The 19,197-nt window shown below is 34.3% G+C and overlaps 1 protein-coding gene across 2 annotated transcripts in view; it reads right to left on the reverse strand.

The window, feature by feature from the left end:
* Positions 1-19,197, reverse strand: part of PTPN4 (protein tyrosine phosphatase non-receptor type 4) — a 217,572-nt gene that overhangs the window by 67,238 nt on the left and 131,137 nt on the right. For both annotated transcript variants that reach the window (XM_080798231.1, XM_080798232.1), the window contains exon 10: positions 15,293-15,381. In XM_080798231.1, the coding sequence (XP_080654357.1) occupies positions 15,293-15,381 (89 nt within the window). The remainder of the gene's footprint in view (positions 1-15,292; positions 15,382-19,197) is intronic.

Consider the following 19,197-nt stretch of genomic DNA (forward strand, 5'->3'; position numbering starts at 1 on the left):
ACTGATCTAACATATAACAGTTTGTTCAAAATAATAAAAGCAAAAATGTATACAAATATGTATGCTTATGTGCCTATCATATATACACAATTATATACTTATATATGTTTATGTGTAAGTGAAGTGATTGACAGCAATGATACAAGGGACAGGAGGAAGGAATTAGTATACTATTATTTCAAAGTAGACTTAGACTAATGTAAATATAATTGCAAACTCTAGAACAACCACTGAAAACAAATAAAAGAAGTAAAACTAATAAGCTAGGAAAAGAGAGAGAATGAAATCATATAAAATGCTTAATTAAAACAAGAACGTCAGGAAAAAGAGTGAAACACAAAAATGGAAACAAAGAACAAGGGCAACAAATAGAAAACAGTAACAAATAAGGCAGATACTAATACAAATATATCAAAAATCCTTTAAAATGTCAATGGGCTAAATTTAACAATTAAAAGACATACTGTCAGAGTGGCTCAAAACACAAGACACAACAATATTTTGTTTAAATATAAAAACATAGATAGGCTAAATGCAAACAAATGTATAAAAATATACTATGCTAAAACTAGTTTAAAAAAAGCAGGAGTACTAGGGATGTAATATATATCACTGTGACTATAGTTAAATAATACTGTATTGTATATTTCAAAGTTACTAAGACAGATCTTAAAAGTCTCATCACAAGAACTGTAATAGTGTAGTGATGCATACTGACCAAATACACAGTGATAATCATTGTACAATATATACAAATATTGAATCATTATTGTACACCTGAAATGAATATAGTTATATATCAATTATATCTCAAAAAAGCAAGGAAGAAAGAAAAAAAGAGCAGCTCTAATATTTACAAAAAGCAAGACTTCAAAGCAAATAGTAATAAAGTAGGGCATTCCACAATGAGAAAGGGGTAAATTCTCCTAGAAGACATTACAAAATCTTAATGAATATGAACCTAACAACAAGAGGCAAAAACTGATAGAACTACATGTATACACTATCACAGCTGGAGACTTCAACACCCCTTTATCTGAAATGGACAAATTCAGCACACAGAAAATCATTAAGGACATAGCTGAACTCAACAATATTATCAAATGGATATAACTGACCTTTATAGATTACTTCTTATAATATGAAAATATACATTTTTCTCAAGCTTATCTGAAACATTCACCAAGACAGATCATATTCTGTCATATCCATAAAACATACCTTAACAAATGTCAAAGAACAGATATCACACAATACCTCCTTTCAAAGCACAACAAATTATTCTAGAAATCTGTAACAAAAGAACTACTAGAATCCTAAGATGCCTGGAGATTAAATAACGCACCTATAAATAAAACAGGAGCCAAGAAATCGCAAGAGAAATGAAAAATTATTTGAACTAAATGCAAATGAAAACACAATCCATCAAATATGTGAAACCTGGCAAAAGCAGTGCTTAGAAGGAACTTTAGGACACTAAATGCATATGTAATGCATATGTTAGTGAAGAAGAAAGACAAAAAAAAAATCAATAATCTAAGTTTCCACTTTTAAAAAAAGAAGAGTATAGGGGCGCCTGGGTGGCTCAGTTGAGCAGCTGACTCAGGTCCTGATCCCAGCATCCAGCTCTGCACTCATTGGGGAGTTGGCTTGAGGATTCTCTCCTCCCTCTGCCCCTCATCCCTGCTTCCACACTCACTCTCTTTCTTTCCCTCTCAAATAAATAAATAAATAAATAATCTTTTTAAAAGGGGAGTAGATTAAATCTAAAGAAAAAAATAAAAGAAAAATAGTAGAGCAGGAATCAATGAAATTGAAAACAGAAGACCAATAGAGAATATCAATGAACCCAAAAGGTATTTCTTTGAAAAATTAATAAAATCAATAAGCCTCTAGCTACACTAAGAAAAAAAAAAGAGAGTACACAAATTACTAATATCAGAAATGAAAGTAGACATCAATACAATTAAAAGCATAATAAAAGAACTCCATGAATATGTCTATGCCCAGAAGTTTGATAATCTCAATGCAATGGGCCAATTCTATGAAACAGATGATCTACCAAAACTCACAAAGAAAGAAATACATGATCTGAATAGACCTGTATATATTAAAGAAATTTAATTAACAATTAGGAATCTTCAAAGAAAGAAAGCACCAGGCCCAGATGTGTTCACTAGTGAACGACCAAGCATTTAATTAAGAAACTATACCAATTCTCTACAATCTCTTTCACAGGATAGAAGCAGAAGGAATACTACTAAAGTCATTCTATGAAGCTAGCATTACCTTAATACCAAAACCAGACAAAGACATTACAAGAAAACTAGAGAACAATCTCTCTCATAATCAAAGATTCAAAATCCTCAAAATATTAGCAATCAAATTAAACAAATATGTATAAAAACAGTTATACACCAAAACCAAGTGGGACATATTCCAGGAATGCATGGCTGGTTCAACATTCAAAAATCAATATAAACCGACACATTAAAAGACTTAAAAAGAAAAAAAATCACATAGTTATATATGCAGAAGAAGCATCTGATGAAATCTAACAATTCATGATGAAAACTCTCACTGCAGTAGGAAGACAATGAAACTTTCTCAACTTGATAAAAGACTTTCCAAAAAATACCTACAGTTAACATTATACCTAATGGTGCAAACTAGAAGTTTTCCTAGTAAGATCAAGTAAAGAAAGGATGTTTCAGTTCACCACTCCCTTTCAACATCATATGGGAATCCCGTGTTAATGCAATTAAGGCACAAAAAGGGAATGAAAGGTACTGACTGGAAGGAAGACATAAAACTTTGTTCGCAGATGACATGATCATTTATGTAGAAGATCCAAGAGAACTGATGAAGAAATCCTGGAACTAATAAGCAATTTTAGCAAGGTGCAGGATACAAGATTAATAAAAAAGTCAACTTCTTTCCTATATGTCAATAATGAACAAGTAGAATCTGAAAATAAAAACACAGTAACATTTACATTAGCACCCTCAATTTATAATTTATGATTACAGATTTATGAAATACTTAAACATAAATCTAAAAAATACATATTAGGGGTGCCTGGGTGGCTCAGTTGGTTAAGCAGCTGTCTTCAGCTCAAGTTGTGATCTCAGGGTTCTGAGATCAAGTCCCGAGTTGGGACCTGCTCAGTGGGAAGTCTGCTTCTCCCTCTCCTTCTACTGCTCCCCCCTGCTTGTGCTCTCTCCCTCTCTCACTCCCTCTCAAATAAATAATCTTCTAAAAAAATAAAAAATATATATTAGAACTATATGAAGAAAATTATAAAGCTCCAATGAATGAAATCAAAGAACTAAATAAATTCGAAGATGCTCCACGTTTATGGATAGGAAGAATCAGTACTGTGAAGATGTCAATTCTTTCCATTTTCAGATTCAATGCAAGCGCAATCAAAATCCCACCATTATTTCGTGGATATTGACAAACTAATTTTAAAGTTTATATGGAGAGGAAAAAGGCCCGCAATAGCCAACATGATACTGGAAGAGAACATCAAAGTTGGAAGACTGACACCATCCAACCTCAAGACTTACTTTAAGGTTACAGTAATTAAGACAGTATGGTACTGGGACAAGAATAGACAAAATAGATCAATGAAACAGAACAAAGAACCCAGGAATAACCCCCCATAAATACATAAATACATTCAAGTGCTCTCTCTTTTTTTTTTAAGATTTTATTTATTTATTTATTTGAGAGAATGAGCGAGACAGAGAGAGAAGGGCCAGGAGAAGGGGCAGAGGAGGAGGGAGAAGCAGACTCCCTGCTGAGCAAGGAGCCTGATGTGGGGCTTGATCCCAGGACCCCAGGATTATGATCTGAGCCAAAGGCAGATGCTTCATTGAGTGAGCTACCCAGTGCGCCCTCAAGTGATCTTTGAAAAAGGTGCTAAGGCGATACAATGGAGCAAAGACAGTCTCTTCAACAAATGGTGCTGGAATAATGCAACATTCAAGAGCATAAATATGAATCTAAACAAAGACCTTACATCCTTCATAAAAAATAACTAAAAATGGATCAGAGACCTAAATGCAAAATCAAAACTATAAAACTCCTAGAAGATAACACAGGAAAAAACTTAAGATTACCTACGTAGGATGATGCTTTTTTAGACAGAACACCAAAAACATGATCCATGTAAGAAATAATAAATAAGCTGGATTTCATTAAAATCAATAACTTTTGCTCTGTGAAAGACCATATCAAGCAAAGTAAAAGACAAGACAAAGACTAGAAGAAAATATTTGTAGAAGACACATCTGATAAAGCACTAGTATTCAAAATATACAAAGAACTCTTAAAATTTAATAAAAAAAAATAAAAATAAAAAACTAGCCAAAGACATTAATAGACACCTCACTACAGAAGATATAGAGAGCAAATAAGCATGGGAAAAGATACTCCACATCATGTCAACAGGGAAATGCAAATTAAAACAGTAAGATACCACCATGCACCTAAAGAATGGCCACAATCTAGAACACTAACAACATTAAATGTTGGCAGGGATGTGGAGCAACAAGAGCTCTCATTCATTTTGATGGGAATGAAAAATGGTATAGATGTTTTGGTACATAGTTTTTCAGTTTCTTATGAAACTAAACATACTTGTACCATACCATGAAGCAATTGTAATCCTTGGTATTTACTCAAAGGAAACAGGAACTTACATATACATTAAAAAAACTGCACATGAGTATGAACAGCAGTTTCAGTAATAACTGCCAAAACTTGAAAACAACCAAGATGTCCTTCAGTAGGTAGATACATGAATTAACTGTGGTACATCCAGATAACGGAAAATTATTCAGCTCTACAAAGAAATGATGTATCAAGTCACGAAAAGAAGGGGAAGGAACTTAACTCCATTTAACTAAGTAAAAGAAGTCAATCTGAAAAAGTTACAAAATATATGATTTCAACTACATAACACTTTGAAAAAAGCAAAACTATGGAAAAAGAGAACAATGGGTGACAGAGGTCAGTGGGGGAGATAATTACCTGGGGCACAGAGAATTCTTTTTTTTTTTTCTTTAATTTTTATTTATTTGAGAGAGAGAGAGATCACAAGTAGGCAGAAAGGCAGGCAGAGAGAGAGGAAGGGAAGCAGGCTCCCTGCGGAGCAGACAGCCCGATGCGGGGCTCAATCCCAGGACACTAAGATCATGACCTGAGCTGAAGGCAGAGGCTTAACCCACTGAGCCACCCAGGCGCCCCGGCACAGAGAATTCTTAAGGCAGAAAAATTATTCTGTAATGTATTATAATGACGGATATACATATATAATTATATATTTATCCAAACCCATAGAATGTACAATACCAAGAGTGAACCCCAATGTAAACTATGGACTTTGGGTGATTATGATGTGTCAATATAAGCTCATCCTTAGTAAAAATCACACCAATATAATGACTAATGTTAATAGGGGGAGGCTATGCATGTGTGGGGTTAGGAGATATATGGAAATCTCTGTACATTCTTCAGAATTTCACTGTAAATCTAAAACTGCCTCTCCCAAAACAAAATCTTAAAAAAAAATTAAATAAACAAACAAAACTATAAGAAATATTTGAGAAGAAAAAATGTTAAAGATTCAAGATCTTATGGAATAACCCTTAAAATATATTTTTTTTAAAGTGTAATGATTTTTTATTTTTCCTCTCTACGTTGTCTTTCTTCTTCTATCCAAGTCATATAATCCTGGAAGAAGGGAGTTCTCAAAGCTTCATTAGTATAATCAGTACCAGGAAAATAAATATGCCTCATTTTTTAAAACCTTTTATTTTTTTTTTAAGATTTTATTTTATTTGACAGAGAGAGATACAATGAGAAAGAGAACACAAGCAGGGGGAGTGGGAGAGGGAGAAGCAGGCTTCCCACTGAGCAGGGAGCCTGATGTGGGGCTCAATCCCAGGACCCTGGGATCATGACCTGAGCCAAAGACAGACACTTAAAGACTGAGCCACCCAGGCGCCCCTTTTTTAACCTTTTAGTAAGTAATACTCAGATCTTGTTTTAACCTTCATACCTAAAAGGCCAAGAGATTCAACCTTACTTTGCAAAACTTGCTTTGGGATCCTGGCCCAATCATATTAGCAAATATTTTCATGGTAATGCAAAGTTTAGATATTTATGACTTATCATTCAAGAAGCTCTCAGCAGAAGATAGAACAACGATTTAAAGGAAGCACTGAAAGTATGAGCTCGAGGGTTACAGCAAAAAAGAAAAATACTATAATAATCAGGGTTCCAGAAGAAAAAAAGAGGGAGAGGAGGGCTGAGAGTTTACTTAAAGACATAACAATGAACATCCCAAACCTAGGGAAAGACGTGGACACACAAGTCCATGGAACTAACAGACCACCCTAGTATCTCATGCAAAAAGGCCCTCTCCTAGGTATATTATAATGAACCTGTCAAAAATTAGTAATAAAGAATCTTAAAGGCAGCCAGGAATAAAAGAATGTAACCTATAAAGGAGTCCCCATTATGCTTTCAGTGGATTTCTCAGAAGAAATCTTACAGGCCCGGATAGAGTAGAAAGATGTATTAAAAGGGCTGAAAGATAAAAACTGCCAGAGCCAGACAAGAATCCTTTATCTGGCAAAGTTATCCTTCAGATATGATGGATAAATAAAGGCTTTCATAGACAAACAAAAGATGAGGGAGTTCATCAACTCTAAAGCTGGTGAAAGGAGTTCTTGAAGCTGAAAAGATACTAATCAGTGACATAAAATATACAAAAAGTACACCATACACTTGGAAAGGTGAAAAATATAGTCAGACTTAGAACATCCACAACATAAGCTCCATTTTGACAATACTAATATAAAAGGGAATAGTAAAAGAGTGAAGGCTTTGTGAGTGTTTGAAGATAAGATGTTATCAGCCTAAAATGAACTACTTTATTTCTAAGATAAACTCCACTGTAATCACAAAACAAAAACCTATAGTAGATGTACAAAAGCCAAAGAAAGAAGAAACAGATATACAAAAGACAGAAAAGGGAAAAAGAAAGTAATTAACTTAAACAAAGGTATGCAGAAACTGAGGGAAAAGAAACAATGGAAATACAAGAAAACTAGAAAGCAGTAAATGAAATGACATTTTATATAAAGTTCTTACCTATCAATGTTTACTTTAAATGTAAAGAATTAATTCACCAATGAAAAAGGAGAGTGGCTTGACAGATAAAAATATAAAATTCAGCTACAGGATTCCTACAAGAGATTTTTTTCAGCTTTAAGGATGCATATCCCCTCAAAAAGAAGGGACAGAAAAAAGATACTCTATGCAAGGGGAAACCAAGATATATATATATAAAAGTATATATATAAAAAAGTATAAAAGTGTGTGTGTGTGTGTGTATATATATATATATAAAACAAAACAGACTTCAAGCCTAAAAGAGTAACAAGAAACAAGAAAGGTCATTCACTATATAATGATAAAGGGATCAATTCATCAAGAAGATATAATAATTATAAATACATATGCACCCAACATCAGAGCACCTGAACATATTACACAAATACTAACAGATATGGAGAAATAATACACATACAGTAATAGCAAGAGACATTAATAACTCACTTTCAAAAATGGAAAGATCATCCAGATAGAAATTCAATAAGGGAACAATGGACTTGAACCATATATTACATGAAATAGATCTAAAAGACATCTATAGAACATTCAATCTAACAGCAGCAGAATACACATTCTTCTCAAGTACATATGGAACATTCTCAAGGATAGATCATATGGTAGGACACAAAATAAGTCTTAGCTAATTTAAGAAGACTGAATCAAACCAACTATCTTTTTTTCCAACCACAATGGTATGAAAACAGCAATCAATAACATGAGGAAAGGTGGAAAAACTACATACAAGTAGGAACTAAACAACACACTCCTGAACTACAAATGGGCCAAAGGAGAAATGAAAAAGGTAACCCCCAAGAATATCTTGAAACAAACAAAACATAAAATAACAAAATACATGGATTGAGTGCTGTAAAAGCAGTTCTGAGAGGGACGTTTACAGCAATAGATGCATATACTGTTAACCCTTGAACAATGTGGAGGTTAGAGGCACCATCCATGTTAATTACTAGTAGCCTACTATCTTCCATAAGCCTTACCAATAATATATAGTCAATCAAGAAATATTTTGTATGTATGTTCTATGGAAGACATACTATATTTTTACAATAAAGTAAGCTAGACAAAAAAAACGTTAAGAGAATCCCAAGAGAAAACACTGTTTACAGCACTATATTTATCTATATTTATCAAAAAAATCCACATACAAGTGAACTATGCAGTTCAAATCCATGTTATTCTAGGGTTTCCTCTATTAAGAAATTAGATCACTAATGAAGAACCTAACTTTGCACCTCAAGGAACTAGAAAAAGAAGAACAAGTTAAGCTCAAAGTTAGCAGAAGAAAGAAAATAATAAAAAAGATCAGAGTAGAAATAAATGAAATGGAGATCAGAAAAAAACAACAGAAAGATCAAAACTAAGAGTTGTTTCTTTGTTTTTTTAATAAGATATACAAAATTGACAAACCTTTAACAAGACTAAGAAAAAAAAAGACTCAAATAAAATCAGAAATGCAAGAGGAAAAATTACAACTGATACTACAGAAATAATAGAATCATGAGACTACTGTGAATAAATTAGATAACCTAGAAGAAATGGATAATTTCCTAGAATCATACAACCTATCAAGACCGAGTCAAGAAGTCAAGTCTGACCAATATTAAGAAAGAAGATTGAATTAGTAATCAAAAACCTCCCAACGCAGAAAACTCCAGGGTCCGATTTCTTCACTAGGAAATTGTACCAAATATTTAAAGAATAATTAATGCCAAGCCTTCTCAAACTCTTCCAAAAAAATAAAAAGGAAGACTCCCAAACTCATTCTACGAGGCCAGCAACAACCTGATACCTAAGCCAGGTAAGGACACACTACAACAAACTACATACCAATATCCCTGGTTGAACACAGATGCAAAAATTCTCAACAAAATTCTGCCAAACCAAATTCAAGAACTCATTAAAAAAATTATACGCCATGACCAAGTACAATTAGTCCCTGGGATGCAAGAATAATTCAACACATGCAAATCAATAAATGTGACATGCTTCCTTAACAAAATGAAAGATAAAAATCATATGATCTTCTCAACAGATGCAGAAAAAGTAGTTGACAAAGTATACCTTTTCATGATAAAAAACCTCAACAGGCTGTATGGTCAACATACTAAACGGCATATACAACAAACCCACAGCTAACATTACACTCAACAGAGAAAACCCAAATGTTCTCCCTGCCAAATCAGGAAAAGAACTCACACTGTTCCTATTCAACATAGTACTGGAAGTCCTCACTACAGTAATTAGGCAAGACAAAGAAATAAAAGGCATCTAAATAGGAAAGGAAGAAGTAAAATTGTTATTTGTAAATGATACGATGATGTATGTATTAAAAATCACAAAGACTCAACTAACAGTTGAATCTAATCAATGACTTCAGTGAAGTTGCAGGATATAAAATCAAAACATAAGAATCATTTATGTTTCTATATAATACCAATGAAAATCTATAAAAAAGAAAGAACTATCTCATTCACAACAGCATCAGAAACAAAGAAATACCTACAAATGAATTTAACCAAGGTAATGATCAACTCAAGGAAAACCATAAGACTTTGTTGAAAGAAATCAAAGAACCAAACAAATGGCAAGATGTTCCATTCCATGTTAATAGACTGAGAGCTTAAGTTGTTAAAATGTCCATGCTATCCAAAGCTATCTATAGAGTCAAGGCAATCACTATCAAAATTCCAACGGTATTTTCCACAGAAACAGAAAAATCAATCCTAAAACTTGTATGGAATCACAAAAGACCATGAACAGCCAAAGCAACAGTAAGAAAGAACAACAAAAATGGAGACACACAGCACTAATTTCAAACTATACTATAATGCTACAGTAATTAGAACAGTATAGTACTACCATAACAATAAACACACAGACCAATGGAGAGAGTGAACCTAGAATTAATCTCCAACATACATGGTCAACTAATATTTATAAGGGAGCCAAGAACACCTGATGAAGACAGGATAGCCTCTTTAACAAATGGTGTTGGGAAAACTAGACAGCCACATGCAGAAAAATAAAACTGGACCCCTATCATACACCATTTACAAAAATTAACTTGAAATAGATCAAAGACTTAAGCATAAGACCTGATTCCATAAAACTCCTAGAAGAAAATAGGGAAGAAGTTCAACATTGGTCTAGGCAATAATTTTTTTGGACATGACACCAAAAGCACAAATAACAAAAGTAAAAAACATAAAACCTTGTGCACTGCAAACAAAATTAACAAAGTGAAAAGGTAACTTACAGAATGGGAGAAGGTAACTTAGAGAACGGGAAAAGGTATTTGCAAACCATGTACTATATAATGGGTTAATGATCAAACTTTATAAAGAACTCATACAACTCAGTAACAAAGAAAGAAATCTATTAAAAAATGGACAGAGGACCTGAATAGACATTTTACCAAAGACATACAAATGGCCAACAGACACACAGAAAGATACTCAACATCAATAATCCTCAGGGAAATGCAAATCAAAACCATAACATCCCTTTATACCTGTCAAAAGCCTAAAACCAGAAATACAAGAAATAAATGTTGGTGAGAATATGGAGAAAAGGGAACCCTTGTGCACTGTTGGTGGGAATGCAAACTGGTCCTGCCAGTTTGTGGAAAACAGTATGTAGGTTCCTCAGAGAATTAAAAAATAGAGATACCATATGATCCAATAATTCCACTACTGGATATTTACCCAAAGAAAACAGAAACACTAATTTGAAAAGATATTTGCAATCGTGCCCCTAGCTTGTTATTGCTAGCTACATTATTTTCTCATGAAATCCATTCACACCCCCAGTCCCCAGTGTTAAACTGCTGCTGCTGCTCTTCAGGAATGCCCACCTTTAGGCATGACGATAGTAGTCCTGAGAGGACAGTGGTACCAGTCGTCCCATTCTTTCAATAAACATACCCAGCTGTAAAACACCCCCAATTACCAACACATTGCTCTACTGTTTTCCACAATGCCCCAGGACATGAATCCTTTAGAAACTAAACCAATTAAATTACGGTGTCTTCAAAGGAACGGTTTGTGCGTTCTATTTCCTTTAGTTTCCATGTTTTGTCTCCCCTCTTGTCTTCAGGTCTCTCTAGAGACTCTTTCTTTAATAAACTGAGCCTTGTAGTTATTTAAGTTGAATTCTCCTGTTATACACGGGAGCCATGCTAATGTAGCAATAAGGTGAGGGGTTGGGGAAAAACTGTTCTTCAACTTATGATTAGGACTCAGTGGTTTAGTGGTCTGTGCTACTTGGTTATAACCTTCAGTGCTTTTCAGCTCACCCTCTCCTTGGGTGACACAAGAGGTATAAAGTAGGCTGGAAATAACCCACTTTGGTTATTCTCTGGTAAAATCCATGCTGGTTAAGTATGGGTAAAACAGATTTCCTTGAGGGCAGACCTTTGTTAAGGAGAACAGAAAGCTCTGAGCACATTTCAAAATGGTTAATTCCCTGCTCACCCCACCTTCCCCTCCAGAAAATGAGTGGATTTTTCAACAGTATTCAATTTGGGAACCCTGTGAGGTGCCAGGTCGTAGTGAAACTAATGAAAGTGTGGGGACCTTTGTAAGGCTGGGCCTTCAGGAGTTTTCTTCTCTCAAGCCAGTCTTTGTTCAGTCTCTGGGAATTAGTCAATTACCCTTTAAGTATTCCTAGCAGTGTGGTAGTATGTACTGCCACGAGTAATCAGGATCAGAAGAAACCCTTATGTTCCATGATGATGCAAATATAGTGGCTTTACCAACTTTAAATCTCATCTATTCAGTTTAATTCCTGAAAATATAATTTAAAATAAACAAAATATACTTTCCAATCAGTATCTTAAACATTCACATCCTTTTTTTTTTTTAAACCTAACTTGTATGATAAAGACATGGAAGTGTGAGTTTCATTTCTCAACATTAAACTAGTTCTAAGCATATTTACTAAGAAAGTAATATGCCAAATCCTTACAGAATATGCAGGATCCTTCACAATCTGAATCTAATTTCTCTTCTACACAACATCTTCCTAAACTGATTCCTCTGCTTCTATCTTCAGTAAAGACAACTGAAGGAGAAACCAAATAGCTCATCATTTCCTCAATTTGCCATACCCTTTCTAACCATTGGGTCTCTACAAATGCTTGTTAGCTCTATTTTAATTCCCTAAATCCACACAAACCTCTTCCACACTTTCTTTTTCACTGAGGAAATTTCCATTCACCCTTTAAAAACAATCTCGAATATCACAGAGCCATTAAAAATCTACCCCCCTGGAGAGATTGAATCCTTGTGTTTCCAAAACAGTATGTCAAAAACTCTTCTAGAATCCTTGTAATAATAAAAAAGGAATATATATGTATATATATACACATATATATATATGTGTGTGTGTGTGTGTGTGTGTGTGTATATATATATATAGGGTTTTGAAAATAAAGAAAAACTTCAGATCATCAGTCATTTAAATCCACATGATCTGAAAAGAATTTTTTCAGATTTTGACATTTATATAAAATGTAAAATATAATGTAAATTATTTTTTTAAATTATCTTTAGTAAAATCAGAAATATATTAAAATCAAACACGTGCATTTATCATTTTACTGTTGTAAAAACTGATAATCTTCTCTGAAGATTTTAATTACATTTTTTACTATCATTATTAATTTTTTAAAAGATTTTATTTCTTTATTTGCCAGAGAGAGAGAGAGAGTGAGAGAGTGTGAGAGTGAGTGCACACAATCAGGCAGAGCAACAGGCAGAGGGAGAGGGAGAAGCAGTCTTCCCAGTGAGCAGGGAGCCTGATGGAGGGCTCAATCCCAGGACCCTGGGATCATGACCTAAGCCGAAGGCTGAGGCTTAATGGACTGAGCCAACCAGGGGCCTCTTATCGTTATTAATTTTATAATTAATTCTTATATATCCACTAATAGGGGCTATGTCTTGAATTGTTTTATATCCTCTGAACACACCAGGGTTTGAATTACATAGTTAAGCATTTAAAAGATGTGAGATGAAACATTAAGTGATACTTAGTTTTCTTTTATGGGCTTTACAGAGGTGTTATTTACACATACAACAAAATATACCAATTTTAATGATCAATTCAAAGAGTTTTGACAAATGTATTGTTATGTAACTACCAAGCACCAAAGTCATCATATACTATTTGATCACCTCAAAATGTTCCCCTGGTGTCCCTCTGCAGTCAATTGCCTCCTCCCATTTTCATTTCCTAGCAACCACTGGCCTACTATCTCTGTAATTTGGGATTTCCAGAATTTCATAGATAAAGAAACAGAGTATGTGGTCTTCTGTGTCTGGCTTCTTAGACTTAGCATAAAGATTTGAGAGCAAGGTCATCCATATAGTTTGATGTATTAACAGTTCTTTCTTTTTATTGCTTAACAGTATTCCACTGTGGAAATACACCATATTTGCTTATCCTTTCACCAACTAGTATTTGTAGGTTTGTTTTGTGCTGCTATAAATAATGTAGCTATGAACATCACTGTAAAAATCTCTTTATGAATTTAGGTTTTCATTTCACCTGGGTAAGCATCCAGGTATAGAAAAGCTAGATTACATAGTAAATCTAGGTTTAACTTTAAAGAAACTGCCAGTCAGAGCTGGTATTCTAGTTTGCACTCCCACCAGGAATGCAGGAGATTTCAGGTGCTCTGCTTCTTGCCATCATATGGTATTGTCTATCTTTTTTAACTGGAGCTATTCTGTGGGTGAGCAGTAGTTCACTGTGGTTTAATTTGCATTTCACTGATGACTGAACATCTTTTCATGTGCTCATTTGCCATCTGTATATGTCCTTTGGTGGAAATGTGTATTCAAATATTTTGCCGATCCTTTTTAATCAGACTGTCTTCTTATTACTGAGCTATGAAAGCTCTTTATATATTCTTAATATGTCCTTTATCAAATATGTATTTTACAAAAGACTATCTTGTTTTTCCATCGTCTTTAAAGTACCTTTTGAAGAGCAAAAGTATTTAACTGTCTGATGGCCATTTCATTTTTTTTTATTTTACGGTTCATATGTTTTTGTGACCTACCTAGGAAATCTATCTTTATTTTTTAAACAAAGCTGTGACTATTTTCTACAATAATTGCTTCTGTCACTTATTATATTTCTAATAAAGTGTCATTAAAGTGACTAATTACAAAAATCTATTAGATAAAAATCTGATAGTGAAAAATCAGGACCAAATCTTTAAAAAGGAAGTATCTTAGAGAAACAGATTAATATAATATACTTCTTTTGTATTGGTCCTGCTAAAGAAAATCATTCCATTTATTTTAAAAAACCAGAGCTACTCATATAAGAAACACGACTGATGTGATTTTTATGATTTTCAATTAATCCCCTAAAGGAAAGTGGCAGATGCTACTTTTCATTTTTCCTCACTCTGGGATACAAAAGTAACGGTAGATGAGTCATCCTGGACAATCAGGACAACATGCTAAGGATAGTACAGCAGTAAAACTGAAGAGAGATGAGTTTTAAACCCCAGGAGCCACCATATTCTCCTAGCACCAATTTAAAACACTGTGATTGTGGATCTTAGATGCAGCAACAATGCCCATGTTCCATCTAATAAACTAGCACCTCACTGAAAGCACTTAGATGGAATACTGATTTAAAGCAATCAACATAGCGTAAGACACAGAGTAAACTTGATAGTATTACCTATTATACTATAGTACAAATTCAGAGATTCTCAAAGAGAAAAATTCATGAAATAGGATTCTCTACGAAAACTGCACTGTCTGGATTATGCATACTTTAAAATAAATAATTAAATTATTTTGGTATTCTCTAGTACATCTGAAGTGGGGTAAGTTGCATGACATTAATATAGTTTAACAACCACTTTCTTTCTTCTCCTTTTTTAAGTTTTATTTAAGTAATCTCTATACCCCACGTGGGGCTTGAACTCAAGACCTTGACCAAGATCAAGAGCACCACACTCCTCTGATTGAGCCAGCCAGGCACCCCAACAATCACTTTCTTTAATATGGATTATTATACTTGGTAATAAAATGGTAAAAGTATAAGTATTGATGGAAGTTCTTACCATGGAAAGATATTCATTCGTACCCTGTTCTTATAAATCAGAATTCCTCCTGACATCACTCCAATCATAATTTCATTGTTACTTTGATCCTTCAAAAAAAGAAAACGACAAATCTAAAATACTGGGCTTTTCTTGTTAAATATATATATATATATTTTTTTTTAAATAGGGTAAGTTTTTCTAATACAATATAACATTTTCAAAGTCAGCACATAATTGCATAATATTTATAAACCCATATGGTAATTGTTACCTCATAAAAACAAAGAACCTATTTCACATCAAAGTTAAATGTTGCATTATTAAAATTCATTAATCCAAAGTAAAAATGATCTTGGGATTTTCCATATCTTAAAACTGGAACTGAGTTTTGAGATAAGGAATCGAAAGCCTTTTTATCTTGTAGAATGAAGAGCTAATACCAATTTTTCCATTTCCAAAACTATTCTGACTATATTTACTACGTAAATATAGTGCCAGGACTGCAAAAGTGAAAAAAAACATGGAGAAGTTCAGAGTTTGGTAGAGTGTAACCTGTAATAAAACAAGATTCCCAATATAATGATAAATCGTATAACTAATATAATACAACAAAAACATCACGGCAGTATATATAGTAGGGAACAGCTATTGGAGAGTTTGAAACAGATTCCAGAAAAGAAAATTTGAACTATGCTTTGAGGAAAGAGAGTTTTCATGATAACTGATCCAACTTGAATAGCTAACCTGCACTAATAAAAAAATGAGTAGAGTTAAATTCTCTTCTCAGATGCTAACCAACTTTGAAATAGTTTTGCTACCGGCTAAAAGATTCTACAGGTAAGCTAATACAGCAATAATGCTTTTACCCCCTACCTATTCATATGCTTAGAAGAGAGAACTACTTGATGACATTATAATTAAGATTTTTATAATTGTGTCCCTCAGGAAAAAATCCTCTAAAATGTAGTTTCAATAATTTCTACTTAAATAAAATTTTACTAACTTAACCTATTCAATAGGACAATACATAACAAATGGCCAAAGTAACACATCACTGTATAATGTATGACCACACAATTTATTTAGCAATAGCCACCATTATTGTACACTATTATGAGAGTCATAAATAATTTTTTAAAGAACACCAATTAGAAGTTTGGTCCAAAATGGCAGGCTTAATATATGCTCCTATTGCTTCTTCTGCTCCCAATCTCATAAGACATGGGAGAAGATACATGACAACAACCTATAACACTTGAAGGTATATAATGGACCAGACATTTTGAGGAATCTGTAAAGACATAAAGAGGATAAAATCAGATTTAAGGAAAGAAAAAATTATAGACCACAGCCTAAAGTATACACAGAAGAGAAAGTTCTATTTGGAGGCAGAAAATATAATCAACAGATACAATTTCACAGACAACAAGTAAAAAAAATAAAGGGAGCCCTCAAATTACTGTTAGGATGATCAGGCAGAGAGCAGCTAAGGTAATTAGCTCCTACCAACCCTATAATCCTGCCCTGTCTGGATTGAGCTATGGAACACAAAAGTAGGTGCAGCCTAGAACAGTGAATGTAGAAACTGGGGACAGAAATGAGAGCGATCCTCAAAATGAATAAAGAACTCCAAAGTGAGATAGGCAAACTATAGGCATGTTCATCCTGGCAATATATTCCTCCCCTCTTCCACAATCACCTAAGGCAGGCCATAGCAATGACAACCTAGACAACATCCCAAGCAAGTGAACTAGGAATCACAAATACAAAAGGAAGTACGCAACCAAGGATCACTAAGCACTTGAGAAGAACAAATACCATTAAAGAGATATGCAAAACTCAAGAAACAGATAAACCAATCAAGCGCTATGCTGGTAGAAAAATGTTAGAGGGCTCCCCTTTCTTCACATCCTCTCCAACCTTTGTTGTTTACTGTCCTGTTCATTTTGGCCATTCTAACTGGTGTAAGCTGGTATCTCAATGTAGTTTTGATTTGAAATTCCCTGATGGCTAATGATGATGAACATTTTTTCATGTGTCTGTTAGCCATTTGTATGTCTTCTTTGGAGAAGTGTTTGTTCATGTCTTCTGCCCATTTTTTGACATGATTATCTGTTTTATGTGTGTTGACTTTGAGGAGTTCTTTATAGATCCTGGATATCAGCCCTTTGTCTGTATTGTCATTTGCAAATATCTTCTCCCATTCCGTGGGTGGCCTCTTTGTTTTGTTGACTGTTTCCTTTACTTTACACTTTACCAAACTCTGAACTTATTCCCAGGTATACTATGCAGAAAGTTTTGATTTTGATAAGTCTCAAAAGCTCATTTTCACTTTTGTTTCCTTTGTCTTTGGGGACATGTCTGGAAAGAAGTTGCTGTGGCCAATGTCAAAGAGGTTACTGCCTATGTTCTCCTCTAGGATTCTGATGGATTCCTGCCTCACATTGAGGTCCTTTATCCATTTTGAGTTTATCTTTGTGTATGGTGTAGGAGAATGGTTGAGTTTCATTCTTCTATAAATACCTGTCCAATTTTCCCAGCACCATTTATTGAAGAGACTGTCTTTTTTCCACTGTATATTTTTTCCTGCTCTGTCAATGATTATTTGACAATAGAGTTGAGGGTCCACATGTGGGCTCTATAATCTGTTACACTGGTCTATGTGTCTGTTTTTGTGCCAGTACCATGCTGTTTTGGTGATCACAGCTTTGTAGTAAAGCTTGAAATCAGGCAATGTTTTGTTATTCTTTTTCAACATTTTCAACATTTCCTTAGCAATTTGGGGTCTCCTCTGGTTCCATACAAATTTTAGGACTGTTTGTTCCAGCTCTTTGAAAAATACCAGTGGAATTTTGATCAGGATGGCATTTAAAGTATAGATTGCTCTAGGCAGTATAGACATTTTAACAATGTTTATTTTTCCGATCCATGAGCATGGAATGCTCATCTTTTTGTGTCTTCTTCAATTTCTTTCATGAGTGTTCAGTAGTTCCTCGAGTACAGATCCTCTACCTTTTTGGTTAGGATTATTCCCAGGTATTTTATGGTTCTTGGTGCTATAGTAAATGGAACTGATTCTCTTCTTTTTCTATATTTTCATTGTTAGTGTATAAGCAAGCAACTGATTTCTGTACATTGATTGTGTATCCTGCCACATTACTGTATTGCTGTATGAGTTCTAGTAGATTGGGGGTGGATACTTTCGGGTTTTCCATATAAAGTGTCATGTCATCTGCAAAGAGAGAGAGTTTAACTACTTCTTTGCCAATTTGAATATCTTTTATTTCTTTTTGTTGTCTAATTGCTGTTGCTAGCACTTCTAGTACTATGTTGAACAACAGTGGCGAGAGTAGACATCCTTGTTGTGTTCCTGATCTCAAAGGGAAGGCTGTCAGGTTTCCCCATTGAGGATGATATTCGCTGTGGGTTTTTAATAGACAGTTTTTATGAAGTTGAGGAATGTTCCCTCTATCCCTATACTTTGAAGGGTTTTAATCAGGAACAGATGCTGTATCTTTTTTTTTTTTTTTTTAGATTTTATTTATTTATTTGACAGAGAGAGAGAAAGAGGGATCACAAGTAGGCAGGGAGGCAGGCAGAGAGAGAGGGGGAAGCCGACTCCACGCTGAGCAGAGAGCCCGATGTGGGTCTCGATCCCAGGACCCTGAGATCATGACCTGAGCCGAAGGCAGAGGCTTAACCCACTGAGCCACCCAGCGCCCAAACGGATGCTGTATCTTGTCAAATGTTTTTTCTGCATCACTTCAGAGGACCATGGGGCTCTTCTCTCACTGATTGTTCTATCACACTGATTGATTTGCGAATGCTGAACCACCCCTGCATCCCATGGATAAATCCCATCTGTCATGGTAGATAATCTTTTTAATGTACTGTTGGATCCTATGAGCTAGGATCTGGTTGAG

The sequence above is a fragment of the Martes martes genome (assembly GCF_963455335.1).
Source record: "Martes martes genome assembly, chromosome: 3".
In the NCBI taxonomy this organism is placed as follows: Eukaryota; Metazoa; Chordata; class Mammalia; order Carnivora; family Mustelidae; genus Martes; species Martes martes.